Source organism: Hippoglossus stenolepis, chromosome 20, assembly GCF_022539355.2.
Source record: "Hippoglossus stenolepis isolate QCI-W04-F060 chromosome 20, HSTE1.2, whole genome shotgun sequence".
Lineage (NCBI taxonomy): Eukaryota > Metazoa > Chordata > Actinopteri > Pleuronectiformes > Pleuronectidae > Hippoglossus > Hippoglossus stenolepis.
Window position 1 is genome coordinate 1,090,811 of NC_061502.1, and position 18,443 is coordinate 1,109,253.

The window sequence follows — 18,443 nt, forward strand, 5'->3', positions numbered from 1 at the left end:
ACTGAGCTGTACTACAGATCTGATGTTGCAGACTGAAACTTTTTGTCTTTTCTGTCCTTACTAAGCCCCCATCCAGTGGTTAGGTTTTATACTGATTATTTGAGGAAGGAAGAGCATGTTTACACGTGTCCCCAACTTTTCTAGAAATTATTGAATTTTCTGCTTTTCTGCTGCAGTGGAGGCATGCCATGGTCAATGGTAGCAAGACATCATTGGTTTGTCTATAGCAAAAATAGAGCTAAGCATCCATAACAAGATTGTTTGTTTAAAAACACAGTTTCAATCAGTTTTTACTTGCTCTTCTCTTCAACCATACCCAAACCTTTTCACCGCAGCGAAGCATGAAAACTTTTCTTATTACAGTTGTTTCTTTTAGTGAGTGAGTCCTCTTTGGTACAGACCAAAATATCCATTTATCATTAAGCATTGGACTGGCACTAAATTTGGTACAAATAATAATGATTCCCCGACAATAAAGTCTAAAGACTCCAGTTATCCTCTGACTTTTTATCGCTGCTCCGTCATCAGGTTAGAATTCTGATTTGTCCAGTCGTTGGTTTATGACCAAATACCTGCAAAAATAATGACATTCCCATCAGTCTCAGGTGTAGTTTGTGTTTGGAGCTAATCAGCAAATAATAGCATACCAAAAAGCTCAAATAACAGGTTGAATATCATACTGATTATTGTTAAAAATCAGTATGCTAGGATTGTCATTGAGAGCATAGCAAGATTAGCTCAAAATACTCATATGACAAATTCCAACCTCAAAGAGCTGCTAGTATTTATAGTTCTGTTAACGCAAAGAAAGAAAATAAATCCCCAAATCCACTGCCTCCAATGACACCTATGTAAAACATTAGCCTGGAGTCCTGTGCCAGTGAGAGTGGTTCACCTTGAGTAACTTGTGCAATACAAAGTATTTAATACTAAGAATTTACTGGGTCTAATATCAGCTTTTAGATATGACTGAATTCCTCCAAGCTGACAATCAGGGCATTTTTAATAAGACTTTGTCCTCTCAGGTCAATAAAAACCTTACATTTCAACTGCAATGGAACAAAAAAAGAGCTCAGTAATTGATAAAATGACAGTGGCAAAGAGACATATTATTTAATGCCTGCAGAGATGCCCTTTGAATTGTTCCAAAGTACAAAACACTGGCCATGCCTCCTGATCCCTGGGGGTTTACATAATGTGATATCCATCCACCACATGACCATTGGGGATTGCCAAGGATTATGTAAGAGTGGACGACCCTGTATAGATAGACAGGCGCCTGAACTGTGTAAGTGCTCTGCCCTCCGACTCCTGAACCCGACTCATCCACTAAGAGAAATCATCCATTCAGAGAAATCAACCAACGGCTTAGCTAACTTTCAACCAAACTGTAAAATCTCAGTCATGCATTCCTCCATGATCATTATCTGGAAATAGCCTCTCTCTGGATCATCTGACGTCAAAGCAGTCATGGTGGCAATCAAATAAAGGTTTTGCGGCAGAATCTGAAGTGTTGTGTTTGGTTACTTACACTCTTTTCATCCACAAGCAAAGTCACAAATGTTCCTTTACTACATTACATTACATTACATTTCATTTAGCTGACGCTTTTATCCAAAGTGACTTACAATAAGTGCATTCAACCATGAGGGTACAAACCCAGAACAACAAGAATAGAGAAAGTACAATTTCTTCAAAAAAGCAAAACTACAAAGTGCTATAAGTAAGTGCCATTTAAGTGAAACTAAATTGTTAGTTTTAAAAATGTTATTCAAGGTATAGTCGGAAGAGGTGTGTTTTTAGTTTGCGGCGGAAGATGTGTAAACTTTCTGCTGTCCTGATGTCCATGGGGAGCTCATTCCACCATTTAGGAGCCAGGACAGCAAACAGTCGTGATTTTGATGAGTGTTTAGCTCGCAGTGAGGGAGCAACAAGCCGATTGGCAAGCAGAGCGGAGTGAACGGGCTGGGGTGTAAGGTTTGACCATGTCCTGGATGTAGACTGGACCCGATCTGTTCGCAGCACGGTACGCAAGTACTAATGTTTTGAAACGGATGCAGGCAGCCACTGGTAACCAGTGAAGGGAGCGGAGGAGCGGAGTAGTGTGAGTGAATTTAGGTTAAAGACCAGTCGAGCTGCTGCATTCTGGATGAGCTGCAGAGGTCGGATGGCACTAGCAGGTAGACCTGCCAGGAGGGAGTTACAATAGTCTAGGTGTGAGATGACCAGGGCCTGGACCAGAACCTGCGCCGCCTTCTGAGTGAGAAGGGGACGTATTCTCCTGATGTTGTACAGCATGTATCTACAGGAGCAGGTTGTTGCAGTAATGTTGGCAGTAAGGGAGAGTTGGCTGTCGAGTGTCACACCCAGGTTCCTAGCAGTCTGGGTGGGGGCTAACACGGAGTTGTCAAAGTTAATAGTCACGTCATGGGTGGGAGAGTCTTTCCCTGGAAGGAAAAGTAGTTCAGATGCAGAGAGGGATAACGGCAGAGACGCCACACTTGCAGATGGACTGTGGGAGTTACAGGACACAGTATTAAATGAGACAAAGAAAGATCTGATGTTATCTCAGAAGCTGCAGGGAGTCACAGCGATGAATGTGATATACAATTAAAGATCTTAAAAGTTTGACACATAAAACACCGAAATAGAATCGAATCACACTTTGTTTCATTACAGTGCTGTAATGAAAATGATTCCAAAACTCTTCACTTTACAAAGTTGCCATTGTTTCGAACCATCTAGCAGCTAGACCTGAGCCAGCATTCCCAAAGTGTCATTGATGGAGTCCCTCAGAGTTCAGTCCTTGATCTATTATTGTTACAATGCATATGCTACCGCTAGGTCAAATCTTTCAAAAGCTCCACATCAGTTTACATTTCTATGGAAATTACCTGATTCCAACACTATGCAAATGTGCACACTCCAATCCTGCAAAAAATAAAGAATAGTGATTCATTTAAAAGTACCCATCGGCCTGAGCCCTGTTTGTATCTCTGACCTGCTAAACCCAAAAGAGCCTAAGTGCTACTGCTTCAAACAAAACATCTCCAGATGTGTCTCGAGTGACCACTTTGGAGGGAATCTCACTATGTATGTCAGTAAACATACCTAATTCTCACGTGCAGAAACCAAATCAGCTGTCGCTTTTAAATGAAGGTAGAAGACAGTGTGCTTCCTGGGCCTGGTCTGTCAGAAATGATAAGAATAAGAAGTCTCTTCCATGGAATGTTCCAGGCAAACTAAATTACCCAAAATGTTTAATGCATATAATCTGTATGGTTTTGTCAGAAAAAAATTACATTGTGGACAAACAACCGGAAACCAACTGAATGAGTACGAATGAGTACAGACTCCTGCTTAAGCAGAAGGTGTCAGTTGAGTAGGTGGTCTTTCAGTATGGTGACGACATGTGTTCATGTGTGTCATGTGTCTTTTTAACATTTTTTTTACATTTCATTTAGCTGACGCTTTTATCCAAAGCGACTTACAATAAGTGCATTAAACCATGAGGGTACAAACCCAGAACAACAAGAATAGAGAAAGTACAATTTCTTCAAAAAAAAAAAACTACAAAGTGTTATAAGTAAGTGCCATTTAAGTGCTACTAATTATGTGACCCGTAATGTGGTCTGAGTGATTGGATCCAAATGGATCCAGTGTGTTTGGTGAATTCACAGCTGTACTTACAGCTGTCCATTTGGAATTATGACTTGTTTTATCTTTTATTACTGTTATTATCAGACATTTTCTCGGAAACACTCATCCCAAGAAAACTTCTAAAGTCAACACAGCACCTCCTTGGTTCCTAGCAATACACCCAATAGCAATATGAGTGGTTATGAGAAGAATTGACTGACAGGCAGCGAGAGACAGAGACTTCTTTATTTATCTTTATAGTGTGTTCAGGTAGTGTGTAGCTACATTTGAAATAATGCAGTGTTTCTGACAGCCGGCTATCCTTTCCACTTAGTAGAGGGTTCATGCAACTAAATTCCTAATTCTAAAATTACATTTAGTTTTTTCTTTGAGTGAAAATAGCTCAAACGATTGCACTGCATCCAGCAATCTCTTGCTCTATCACAGTTCCTACACCTCTCTGTCTTTGTATAAAACAAGCAGGCATCCAGACTATTTCTTTGTGTTGTTTGTGGTAACTTAAATCATAAACTAAAGACTGCATTTGCTCATGATACTATATTAACAAGATATGTTTCTGGATGCCAAAAAGCTTTAGTATGTTATACCTTTTCAGAGCTGCTTGTATTGTAACTTGTACCTTCAACAAAGGTGGGGTGGTTTGCTGTCGCTTAACTATTGGACAATTGCTTGAGGCTTCACTAGTTGCATTTTTAAAATATCTCCCTCAACACTGCTCGTATGAACTTCTCTGATGCTTTTGCCACAACAGTCCAAATGAGGCAGGAGCCTTAAAAAGACTGCAGACTTTTTCTTTGTAAATCTTATCATTTCCATAAAAGACATTACACAGAAAAACATGGTCACTGACATTATTGTAGCTTTGCCTACTAAGACTGTGGAGATTAACGCAAAACTTAAATTCAGCTGCAAGATTCTTTCTGTGGAAAACAATCGTAGTTTTATTCTTGCCATTCTTCCATCTCAACTGCAATAAGACAGACAATGAGAAGCTGTGTCCTGGCTCCAGTCTGAGAGAATGAAATCTCCCTCTAACCAAAGCACTGTGGGAAAACAGAGGTGGAGAGAGTCTCACAGGAACCAGCAGGATATCGTAGCCAGGTTAAAGGTTTGACAAGAGTCAGACAACATTCAGACCTCAGGACGTTCTGCTCCTCAAGAATTACAATCACTTTCCTCCAGACAATCGAAAATCTTGAAACTATAATACCACACCAAGACATAACAACACATGCTCTGAAATAACACGGCTCTGATAGTTGGAATACCTTATGTGGCAGAGAGAGACGCAGTGTAATAGAATAATGTCTCTTTTATGAATAGTGATTATTAGATAGCTGCAAGCTGGTGATCATTGTAGTTTCACAGAAGTCAACAAACACCATTAACCTTAACTTTAAGATAAATTCTATGTTATTCTATAACAATGGCAAATTTGTGACATGACTACAAGAACATAGATACTATAGAGAGAATACAGAAATTAGCCAACTGGAAATCTTGTGAGCAAACTCATGAGAGTAGTACTAAAGATAACCAGTCAGTAAATCTATGGAAATTGACTAAACCATGGGGCTTCATAGTCTGTTACGTTTTTAATTTGTGTAAATTAAAGTATAGGACAGAGTCGGTTCTTAAACCCTCTTTTTTTTTTTTTCTTCCACTTATCAACATGATTATTCATTATATATGCCTTACTAAGTCATTGGGTTGTATTAGTATTTTCTCTTTGGACTGGTTGTTGTATGTTTACCATATTTTCATCTCCAAGTCCCTATTAGTCTCCATGTCACCAAGTGTGATGCCACTACACGACTGCTGCAAGAAAAACTTCTAGCACTCCTAATACTGTTTCTGTGACGTCAATTTTGGAAAAAGCTCAGAGATGAAGTCAGCGCTTGAGGTGGAGTGTGTCTGAAAAGAGAAACTGGAGCAGTGAAGCTAATATAGCCACTCACCAGGTCCCTGTGGAGCACCCAGTTGGCATGGAGGTAATGGATCCCATCCAGAATCTGATAAAGGAGAGACTTCACCATCCCTCGGGGCAGCTGCATGGGCTTCTTGTTGGCCTTGGAGGCGCGGTGGAACTTGATGATGTGCTACGAGGCAGAGAAAGGGTTCACCTCAGTTGTGCTTGTGGACTGAAGCATGTCTTGTCAGGTCAGACTGTGCAGCCACATCCTTTGCACAAACAGCTTCCTCACATCTTGATGGTGCCTGATAAACTAGGGGTCAATTATAATGCTGTGATTTATACGTATTGGGATTTTATTGTGTAAGCTTTTTGGCAGCCGTTGGTACAGAAAATGTTTTCCCTTTATTTAAGTTTATAGTACACAAGGTTGGAAAGTCAACACAAGGAGTCAGATGGATTTATCTAATTTACTGATTACTGTTCTTGGTAGTTGGCAATTTTCAAAAGGGAAGAGCATCTGTGTGTACTGTGTGGCTACTAGAGAATGTTTGGTAAACTGGACAACGTCTGAAGACACGTGACAAGAGGAACGTTTTAAACTGGTAAATGGTCTGTATTTATATAGAGCTTTTCTAGTCCTGATGACCACTCAAAGTGATTTACTGTACAGTTTGCCGTTCACCCATTCACACACACATTCATACAGTGCAACAACTGTAAATTCATATAGTCATAAATTAAGCAGGTCGCTGTTAATTATGTGTGTAAAGTGTGTCAATCTGTTACACTTCTAGTCTCATGGGGGATCAGTTACCCTGACTCTGTCCAATGGTAAAAAAAACACATCAACCACCATCTCTAGAGCTTATTAATTAATACATTACATATTGTTGATCAAATCACAATCCACTTTTTTTCTTTAAAACTTTAAAACTTTCTTTAAGATAAGTGGTTCTAGATCTGTCAGCCATCACTGTCTGTCATCAGATACACTTCAAAATCAGTTTTAAAGTCTGTGTGTTTATTTAAAGTAACAAACTCAACCTGAAACACAGTATACTCAGGCTATTACCACACTTAGAAAGTGTCACTACATCAATTGAACACTAAAGAAAACAATGGCCCAACAAGTATTGGTAAATGGTCTGTATTTTGATCATAGAGCTTTTCTAGTCCTGATGACCACTCAAAGCTCTTCACAGTACAGTTTCTTGCCATCCACCCATTCACACACACATTCATACAGTGCATCTATGGGCAACACTTTTTCTATGAGGGTCAATGAGGGTTCAGTATCTTGATGGGAATACTGGGGAAGACTGTGATCAAACCACCGACGTTTTTGTTCGAGGACGACCTCTCTACCCCCTCAGACACAGCCGCCCAAGGTTTCAATTTAACCAGACAAATATACGAAACTGAGACTCTGACGTGACAGGAAAAGTACATTTTTGATATCTTCCTGGTCAAGCATTATTTCAGTGTCACAGTGCATTAACTAGTCACATGTGAAAATATATTGTATAGAAATGTCTCAGAAGCAATATGGTAAAGCTTATAATCAGGTGGATGACTGGGGGATATTGTGTTAAGGTTTGAATGAGCTTCACACAGTGCACAGAATACTCAAGTAAATGTTTGCCAGATACGTTGAACAGAATTTAATTTCTTCAATAAAATACACCACTTTTTCAAGCAATAATAACCTTTACATGGTCCAAACACAAAACTGGTTAATGAGCATTTGTTTCAGTTCAACTTTTTGAGACACATATCAATCGTTCAGAGAGACTCACCCAAAGATCATGTTCAGCATAGTCGAAAAGGAGCCAGACCTTTCTGTCGCTGTGGGACAAGAACACTTTCTGCAGGGCGATCACATTTGGATGTTTCAGTTCTCGTAGGAGCTGGAAGACAGAAGACTGTGTGAATAACTTGGAAAGGGATCATTTTAGGAAAAGATATGATAACATTTGAATGTACTGAAAACTTGCTGAAGAGGATTTCTATGAATATTGCTGCCATGACGAATATCCGCATCTGCGACAACCGTGACTGAATCTCAGTCCGATATTGTGAAATGAAAATAGTCAAATAATCAAAATGATCTGGTGGGCCAGATATAATGGGCCGCAGGCTGCCAGTTGCTGTGGTGTATCTGAGGAGGTAGAAGAAGATTCAGCTCGGACCGGCGGGTCTGCAAACTGAAGGCACACTGCTCCACCAGCACTCGCTACTACAGAGTGTTGTTGCCATATTTATTAATATTAAACATATCGCGTGTCCAAATCGCACCAAAGGAGGCACTTTACTTCCTTGAGCCATGATACATGCCAAGTGTAAGGCTGATAAGATGAATGGTTCACAAGATATGCCTTACACATACAGACAGACAGAGGTTCGTAGAATTAATAGGTGGATCACTACAGTGCTGCGTCTTACTGACTTCTGCCTTGGAGCACAACACAAAATTCTCTCGACATTAGGGCAAAACAACAATAACTAACTTCCCAGCATTCAACTGTCCCTTTCACTACAGTAGGTTTGTTTTGCGCACTCCAGACATTGACATCTTCACTCCAACAAAGTACCTCAAATAAGATAACAATAAACACCGTGTTATATCGAACCATCCCAGCTACAGAATCTAGGTTTTCAAATTTAGAATCCATTAATTCCACTGAGCCATTTTCAGACGAACTGTACAGAAACTTCGGATGTTTTCTTTTCATTTATCATTGAGCCCCTGGTTAGACCAGCTGCTGAAGGCCTCGTGGAGGTTAGCAGAGAGGCAGATGCATAATGGAGAACTTCAACCCTGTGTAATGCTACACGCTGTGTCGTATCGTTCAACCACTCCTTTTATTTCTGTCTTAGTCACTGGTTCATTGGTTTCACCCACTCCCATTCACACTGTTCTATTTGCTGACCCACCACAGGCAATCCATAATCAATCATGCCCTTAAAACAGGCCTCTGTGTCTACAGGGCGCTGCATTCAGGGGGAGACAGAACTGAAACAGTGAATCCCACTGACTGGATGAATTATTCATTCATACAGGCTGTCATGTTTCTGTACTTCACCTATAGTAACACAATGTTACCCCAAAACCAGAGCACATATGCAGATTTTTTAAACATGTATACATTAGTCCAAATATAACATTTCATTTAATACACAAGGTGGAGACAACAGTTCTTGGGCAGAATGCACCCAGTGTTATTTTCTGTTTGACTTTTTAATAATATAGGTTATAATCATAGGGATATATATAACTAAGGACATTCAAATTATGTACTTTTCAATATTCTTTCATGACACTATCATTTCCAGTGGAATCTAGAAAGTGTTCAGATGTCTTAAATAATTTCTATCCAAAATCATGAATTCTGTAACGATCAAAGAATCTTTGTTAAATTCAAATTAAGCTTTAATGGCTGTGAGGGATTTATTTATTGTGATAAATTGATGCTCTGTTTTAAAACCAGAGTGGGCATATGAAAAGTGTGGAAGAGTAAAACCATTCCACTCAGCTATAAAAAATATCTGCTGCTCTATATTATTTCTCGCGTTACTCTTTTGTAGATCCTGACAGGGACTCTGGTTTCCAGTGATCTGATTAGTCAGGAGTTGGTCTGTTGACAGGTTCAGATCTGTATCGTGAACTAAGTTGCTCTGGTTCAGCTTGTTACCATGGTGATGAACACAGGTAGAAGTGAACCTGGACTTTCCTCATTAACTGTCCTGCTTCATACTACAGACCTGGACAGATATTTGGATTTGAAACTATGTGGTTGACTTGGTTGATATATGTTATAGATGGCAAGTTAAGCTTTCAAGGGACTTCTGTGGAGTTGACCATTCAAAGTCAACACATAACCAAAGCATCATCAGTTACCTGACAATGAGAGTTTAAAGAGGCCACCCACCTCTACACATCCACTAAATAAACTCAAAATCGTATTCTGTCAAATCACAAACAAATGGTGTTGTTGTACTGTTTGCGTAATATGAAATGTCACTGTGGTTTCGAAAATGTTGCGTTATCTGAAATGTTAATGGCTTTTCTCAAATGTTGTCGTGAGGTGAAATGTTGTCGTGTTTAGAGAAATGTTGTGTTTTGACCCTCAGGGACACTGCAAGAAAATCTCTAAGCCAAAGATAGATTGGTCACAGATGATGAGCTTCAGAAAGACTTGAGTGTTAAAAATTATAAATGTCAGAGAAAATAATCATGCCAGAGGAATGAGAGTGAGAGACGCATGATAGTAACTCAGTCAGCTGACTAGTGACACAGTGAGCTGTCTGCAGACGTCCAAACAAACTGAAATGTTGGTAAGCAGCCAAATGTTTGTCAGATGGTTATGGGAGGATGAGAAAATTGTAGCTCAAATCAATTCAATACGAGTCTTGTTTTATCAGTGTTATTTTGTGTGGTGCACAGTGCGATCACTCACAGGAATGTGAAGGATTACAAAAGGACATAGTGTTCACTTCATCAGTGGGCAAACATGATTTGCTTTTCTTCTTGCTAGTGTCTGTGAAAGAAAACCTTTGTTGTCCTTTCGCTATAATACATAATGACAATAATGTTTCAATATGATCACAAAATGAATCAATCAAATGTTATTTGTATAGCTCATATTCACAAATCACAAGTTGTCTCATAGTGCTTAAAGGGATAGTTCACCGAAAAAATGAAAATTCACTCATCATCTAATCACCACTTTGCCGGTGAAGGGGTGGGTGAAGTGTTTGAGTCCACAAAACACTTCTGGATTCTCAGGGGTAAACAGCGTTGCAGCCAAATTCAATACAATTGAAGAAAATGGGGATCAATTCTTCAAACAAAAAAACAACAGAAAAAAACATAAAATGCCTCCATACTGCTCGTGTGGTGTCATCCAAGCCCCGACATTCAAATTCGACTCGAAACTGCGTGATTTACACCATGTTTTTATTCTAAATGTCTGTAGCAATGATAGCAGAAGTAGCGGTGCTACTGCGCACCCTGTGCGCACCCTTGGGTGAGAGCTTGTGTGCAGTGTGTGCGGTGTGTGCAGTGTGTGCGGTGTGTGTGGTGTGTGCGGTGTGTGCAGTGTGTGCGGTGTGTGGTGTGTGCGGTGTGTGTGGTGTGTGCGGTGTGTGCGGTGTGTGCAGTGTGTGCAGTGTGTGCGTGTGAACATGAGCAGCTCCAGAGGAGGATATCAGAGGACATTTAGGCTGGTGGTGTAAATCACGAAGTTTTGAGCCATATTTGAATGTCGGGGCTTAAAGACACTTGGATCACACCATAGGAGCAGTATGGAGGCATTTCATGGGGTTTTTCAGTTGTTTTTTTTACGTTTGAAGAAGTAGTCACCATTTACTTCAATGGTATTGCATTTGGCTGCAACACTGTTTACCCCTGAAACTCCAGAAGTGTTTTGTGGACTCAAACCCTTGTTTGAACTATCCCTTTAAGCATACTGCACAACTCAATCAAACAAAAAGCTTCTCTCTTCCCATGTTGAACATTTGTATTGTATTGAGACGAATGACACACAAATCCAATTTATGTTACTGGATTTGACACTGACCTTTACTTAGATGGTCTGACAGATTGAGCCAAAAGACCAAGCGAGTTACTGTGTAAAGTTGAAATAATTTCCAACAAGAGTAAATACTGATCTGAGCACTTGTGATGGTTTTACTGAGTTCAAGACAAAGGAACCTGCTTCTTAACTTGGAGACACCCTTTCAGTTACAGCATAGAAAATAGATCTGGACACCACTGCCTGAAGCCAGTGAATTTTGGTGAACTAAGATAAACAACCAGAACAGTCAGAAAAAATACACAATAGATACATTGTGAGAATTGAATGAACCGTGCAGCAAAAGTACTGTATTGCTACAAATCAGTTGGAGAAGTGAGAAATGGGGGCAGAGAGGGTAGTGGGGGCAAACTGTGGGGAATAATTCAGGAATCATATGCAAGCTTTTTGATTTGGCCTTTGGATGAGGAAATGAGGTTTGTATTTAATCACAACCTTAATCCACAGGATATAAAAGTGCATTGTGTCAATGAGCCCTGGGCTTAGGGCTTGTAAACCCACAGCTCTGTGGCACCACTTTGAATTCTGACGACCATAGGCCGGACGAGACAGACCCACTGAGACCTCGTGTGATCACTGACTCAATGTGGCCCAAATACCACTTTCACACACAAGCCCAGTGCTTGATGCTGGTTAATGAGCAGTGTTTAACCCATTTTCTGTGCACAGGATCGCAAGTTAATTCCTGATTGTTTCTGTTCACATTAGACTTGGGTCTGACTCAGCAGTTTCACACCACAACACAAACACACTGCTACTGTAACACAAAATGATTCAAATAATTGTGTATTGACTGAACAGATTAGTTGACTCACTGTTTTTCTGAAGCTTTTATCAGCTCAAACTGAGAATTGCAATAGTATGTTGTGAAGCGTAGAAGTCACGCTGGAAAATGACTGATAGGGTAAACATGGCAGTCTTCCTATGAGCAGTTATCAAAGGTAAAACAAAATGACAACACATACACTCATGTCTTTAATTGTGCTGTGGTGTCAATATCAGACTAATAAGTGTTTTTATACTGCACATGCTTTTTATATCTGCACTTGTCATTATTAATATAAAGTGTCACATGTCTCCAGAACGATCTTTCCATTAGTTATCTTTAGTTTTTATTATTGTTCTGCATTCTTATAAATGATGATTAAATTTGTCATTTAAATGTTATACTTTTTACTTCGAGGATGAATTTGGAACAACTCTCCAGAGAACTTCAGATGAAAAAAAGCCTCTTGGCAAACTCGAATTTACAGCATTGTGTGCTCTCTGTTAAATTAATCAAAATTTTTCCCTGTTGCCCTGTTCATAACCATTTAACCTTTAATATAATCAAATTTACTGTTCAAGTCTGGGTGATTTCTATTTCCTGGGTCATTATGAAACTGTGGTCGGACAAATTAAACAACGGCGGTTTGCCACAGTCTATGAAATAAATGGGAAACACTGTGTAGGCCTATTGGTCTGCTTTATGAAGTCTGTTCACAGCAGCGCTGATGGTGGGCGATGATGTGTGATTCCTCAGGTTTTATCGTTTATGCTGCTATTTGCACATGTAAAAGTGAACCTCTAACATCTAAAATGTGTTGGTGCTGTTTTACATGTCGTTACCTATAATTCTTGTCAGTTATGGTTAATATTTGGGGCATCAGCTCTTAGTAAGAAAAACACATTCAAAATGAGCATCTCTTTTCCCTGTATTGCAAATATTAACACTACACTGCTTGGTCTCACTTGAAAGTTGTGAGACCAAGCAGTCCTGTATGAAAAACATATAATTATCTCGGCTGCAAACAAATACATTTTTAAAGGATTTACATAGTTTTTTTTGGAAGTTAGCAGGATGCATTAAAAAAACGTAAAAAAACTCCTGGGAAAATCCTGCAGCAGGCCATAATCACACATCTGTAATCCAGCCTTAGCCACAGAAAGCCGGGTGTCCTGTGGGAAACATTTCCATGTGCAGAAAATCTTGTGACTCATTTTCATGCCCTATTAGGCAAAGGCCATTTAGGCCATGCTTCAACATGTGCAGGGAGAGAGGGCAAGCTGTGACCAAATCAGCAAATGTTGTTGTTCTGTTTTCTGCTGCTGAGATGCTGATCATCAATGAGACTAAAGAGACTGAATAGAATTTAAAGTTTAAAATCAAACTTTGCTATGAATACCCCACTTTTCTATCAAAATATCAAAGTGTTTTAACACAAAAAGCGCCAAACAGCAAAGAAAAACGGATTACTATCTGTAAACTGGTGGTTAGAATGGCATGGCAAGAATATGAACATACCAAGAACAAAAGAACAGGCAGCTTCTCCCCCTTCTGAGTAAAATAGGTCATGTTTTTGTAAAGGCCTCAGAGAAAAGCACTGGACAGCCTCCAAATATTCACAGCTACGACTGAGTCCGGCCCAGGCTGCCAGTCTACCTCTACACAGGCTACTTAAGACTCAAATGTGCTTTCAGGGTCACTGAAGTAACTTATCACTTGTGAGAAGCTTTAAACTTGGGTTGCAGCAGGGATTGGCAAGAAGGGATTGGAAAGAAGACATGAAGCAAACATGGTTTTATGTTGAGGACTGAAAACATCTGATGCCACCTCTAAGTTTAAAAAGCTGAAAGCAATGGAACATCTTGTAGGAACCAATGTGGATATTACTGAGTGAGTGAAGCTTGGTCTTTGAACCAGAACTTTGCATGCCTGTGTTATGCTGTGGATTTGAGATTTTCAATGATTAATGAGCATGAATCACGATAAAATGTGTAGAATGACCTGTCATCTTAACAGGCATTAAAGTCTGTTTGCATTCACACATATAGCTCCTCTGGTTGATGAAAAATTCAGGGTAGCAGTGCAAGTGCATGTGCTACAGCAGCTTATGTCTCATACTCAGGTCTGGATGGGTAATATCCACCTATCTATACACAGTATGTATGTGCATGTGTGTATACAATGTAAATAATGAACCCTACTGTACATAAGCTGGGTTTTAGAGATATACTGAAAAAATAAGATCAGAGTATCCCCAATTGAGTCAGTGCATTTAAATTAGGCATTTTTAATTAAACTATTTTTGTATGGTGTTATATTGGACAGCATATACTGTATGCTGATACCAATGAATCTCTAATACACTGGCCAATTTCAGCCAATAAATTCCGTCAGTCTACAAAAACTGCATGAAATCTTTGTTTTAGAAAGTATAACAGGTTTAAATATGCAATCCTTTTTTTTGTGTGTTGATTATAATAAGTCTAAAACTTACAATCATCATATGTAAAAAAATATATATATACGAATACTGCACTGAATCAAAATCAAGTCAAAATTAACAGGTTTAACAGGTTTTTTAGAGCTATAAAACAGCACATGACCAGTGTATAGGTATATGTTTCAAAATTCAAAAAAATTCAAATATTAGGCTGACAAAGGTTTCATAAGCAAAAAGGCAAGGAGACAAGGATAAGGAGAAACAAGGAGAGCAGCGCTGCCCTGTATCATCCAGCTCCCGGGGATTTATTAATGACTCCTAGCAAGCAGCAGGTCGATAAATCCACTACACTGACTCCAGGATGCTGTGTGCAGGGCCCGCCTGCCACTGGCGAGAAACAAACACTGCTGCTCTGTCTGCAGGGCCATATATACGCCAAGCCGTCTCCCTGCAGAATGAATAAAGTGACGGCCACTGGCTCAGGGAGACGTGAGTGCGCCCACAGCAGCAGCCACTCGGTGGTATTCACAGACATATACTGCTGACTCGGCTGTGTCTTTGACGGACTGCAGGCTGCAGCTCTAAGGGTGAGTTAAGAGCAGGATCCTAAAGAACTAACACAATGATGTTTCAGATCTGAAGCAGATTAAACAGTAGTTACATTTATTTTACCTCAACACATAAACTAGCAGATTTACTCATGCATTTACTGTATACACATATTGTATGGTTTTTATTGTATTATATTTTGTCATATTTGGGACATTATTAGTATTCCCTGTTAGATGTTGAGCGTCTGCGATTGTTTGCTGGGGTCACACAAAACAAAAAAACTAAAACATGACATCAATCAGTAATGTATTACTGACAAAATTATTTTATATTCACAATCTATTTTAATGTACATGTACACTATATACACGTATAAAAATAGGAATGCATATATAAAACATTTGTAAGCATATTCACTGTACTTTTTATTGTAATACTGTATTCATTAGCATGTTATATGTCTATGGCATCATCTAGCATATTACCCTATTTCCATTTATAATCACATATTTAATGTATACACGTATACACGTACACACGTACACACGTACACACACACACACACACACACACACACACACACACACACACACACACACACACACACACACACACACACACACACACACACACACACACACACACACACACATACATACATACATACAGGCATCTGTAAACAAATTCATATTCTTTTTCATATTTCCTATTTTTAATGTTGGCATTATTTGTTGTATTGTACTGTATAAGCTCTTACATTTTCTTGCCCAAGGACTGCAGATGCAAATTAGCTATATAGCTAGCTACACCCTATTACTTTAATCACATTTAATTATACTTGTAATTACCAAAACACATTTAGGAATTACCCAACCTATTACTCTATTGTTATTGATGAAACACACATGCACTCACTGACAAGCCTCCTAAGTTAATTTCAACAACATTATGGTTTTATTGGTATTAATTACAAATATAATATAAATATAAAGAAAATAGTTATAATATTTTAGGCCATCTATTAATATACATTAAATCACACTTCAATATATGATATATATATATATATATACACTATATATAGACTTCCACTGGCGCATTGGGCATTGCTTTAAATGGTTTTTAAAATTTGCTAGAGTTAGTTTGACTTGACTTTAGTAATCTGAGGATGAAGAAAGTTAACTCCTCCATTTAACTGATGCTCATTCAATCCCTAGCAACCATGTGTTTGAGCTTTTAAACGTCCACCCTGGACAAACAACAAAAACATGTTCCTGTTTACACAGCGATCAGCAGGCTGGGAATGAGCAGCTGATTGAGCCAGAGAAGGTTGTCTCGTGGAGACTGGTGAGAAAACAAACATGAGGGCTCATCTCAAAGCTGGAGCAGAACTTTAAGTTTCGACTTTTAGAGATGAAAGGATCGCTCACACAATTTATGACTGTGTCATCTAGTTTAAGCAGATCAGTGTGACTGGGGGAGTGAGTGCACACTTATCCTCACATGGAAAAACAACACCCTTCATTTATTTGAGCTAGTGCTTACACTGTATCTACCCACGTGTTCTTCTATGGCAGACAGGGAAAAAAGGGGAATACTTAAGAGGTCAGGACATTTAACGAAACAAAAGCCATTGTATCAAACAGGGACTTGGGACTCATGTGTAAAATGACTGACACAATTCAATACAAACTTGAGACACTGAAGGATTTCAGGGCCCCTTGATGATAAGCAGAGACCCCTGATATGAGGCAATTTGTATTTGTATTCAAATCTGGTTTGTCATCTTGTCATCTTTGCTACTGGCAATGGAGAGTTGAGGCAGGGCCGTTTTGGGGGACTACGCACTTCATGAACACAACTTATCTGAAACACAACATTCTCCTCTTTACACACAGGAAGCCTCATCCCCATCCAAATAATATGTAACATATGTGTCTCTGTGAGGGACTCTGTCAGTTGATCAAAAACAAGTCAGCGAAACACTGCTCTATGCTGATGAACTCCTCCTACAGAGGTCAGCTCACCTCGTTTAGACGTCAGTTGAGGATTTACACAAGTTCTTAAGAATTATCTAAACAAAGACAACTGCCAAAGGGGTTTAAAGGCTACAGGCCTTGTTATGCAATCTGCAGCCAATGTTGAGCTGACATATAGACTGCAGTGGGGCTTTGACTGCCTGGATATTGGAGAAAAGAAGCAGTGTGGTGTGACAAAAAATAGAAGGAAAAAAAACATGCACAAGGACCCTGCTGAGGTGCAAATAAGACCTCCATATGAAGGGGAGGAGAGACAAATTACATGTCATCACCTTTATCAATAAGAATTGTACATTTTTTGGGGGGGATACAAGGTATGAGATAATCATGATTATCATCAAAACACAGAGAGAAACTATATAATTCACACATGAATGTGTGGCAACAACAAAGCAACAAACTTGGGATATTCATTCCAAACGTTTCCCCCAAAAAATGAAATCCAAAGACAATGACGCCTGTTTCAGAAGCATAGACATGATTCCAAATAATTCACTTACTAGTTTTTCCATTTTATCTGATGGTGCTCACACACTACTTGCATCACAGAGCACTTGATTGTGTCTTATTGGATAATATACAATTTGATGTCTGTTAAAATCATCAGATCAACAGACTGTTGGCAACCAATAAAGTGTTTTCTTTCTCATCTATCCAATCATAAAGCAGAATATCATTAATGTGGAAATATTTTAAAACAAAAAAACATGCTGCAGCCAAACCAACCTCTTTCCGCCCTTCCCGCCTCAACTCCACCGCATGTGGCATGCCATCTGCCCAACTGCATAGTTTGCTAAACGAAGCGAGGTGGTGGTTTGGGAGGCATAAACACTCCATTGTTCTGTTGGGCAAGTCTAGAAGATTTTTTAAAGCAAGATCAAAATCTTCTGGTTGTAATGTTTAAGAGACAAGTAAAGCGAGGCCTTACTCTGCTGGGAGATCACCGTCGCTGCTACATACGGTCTTCAGATTCATCGAGGTGAAGAATGCAGTTGCAAAATGATCAACCATATTAAGACTACAACAATACGACATTAAACCACAACAATGAAACCAAAAATGGTTGGACTCTCATTATTTACTTTAACTCCAGTTCTCTTTCAATATTATCCAATTCTGCAAACAATGTTAAACACACATGTGAAACCAGCTGAACCAACCTTTAAACAATCACAAAATAATCAACCATGTAAAACAATTTAGCTAGAAAGCCATGTGAATCTATAAACCTAATAAAAAGCACCACTGACACCAGCCAGCAGTGACTAATGTTTACATGAAGGATATTGAAACTTTTCTTAGTTAAGTAGATTGGTAGATAGATGTTATGTTATTAAACCTGCACATGTAACCAGTTGATGTGGCTTAGGGCTGTGAATTCCTTGGAGTTATTGGACATTCTGGTCAAAGGTGCGCTCCCCTTTGCCAACACTTTGCCTCTCCAAAGGGGGAGACGTGCTGTTATTATTTTTGAAGC

At 39.2% G+C, this 18,443-nt stretch overlaps 1 protein-coding gene across 1 annotated transcript in view; it reads right to left on the reverse strand.

Moving 5' to 3' along the window:
* The window catches only part of cdk19 (cyclin-dependent kinase 19), a 57,608-nt gene that overhangs the window by 28,382 nt on the left and 10,783 nt on the right, over positions 1 to 18,443 (reverse strand). The window contains exons 3-4 of the mRNA XM_035143994.2: positions 7,372 to 7,482; positions 5,619 to 5,759 (exon numbers count right to left, since the gene is read on the reverse strand). Coding sequence (XP_034999885.1) covers positions 5,619 to 5,759; positions 7,372 to 7,482 — 252 coding nt within the window. The remainder of the gene's footprint in view (positions 1 to 5,618; positions 5,760 to 7,371; positions 7,483 to 18,443) is intronic.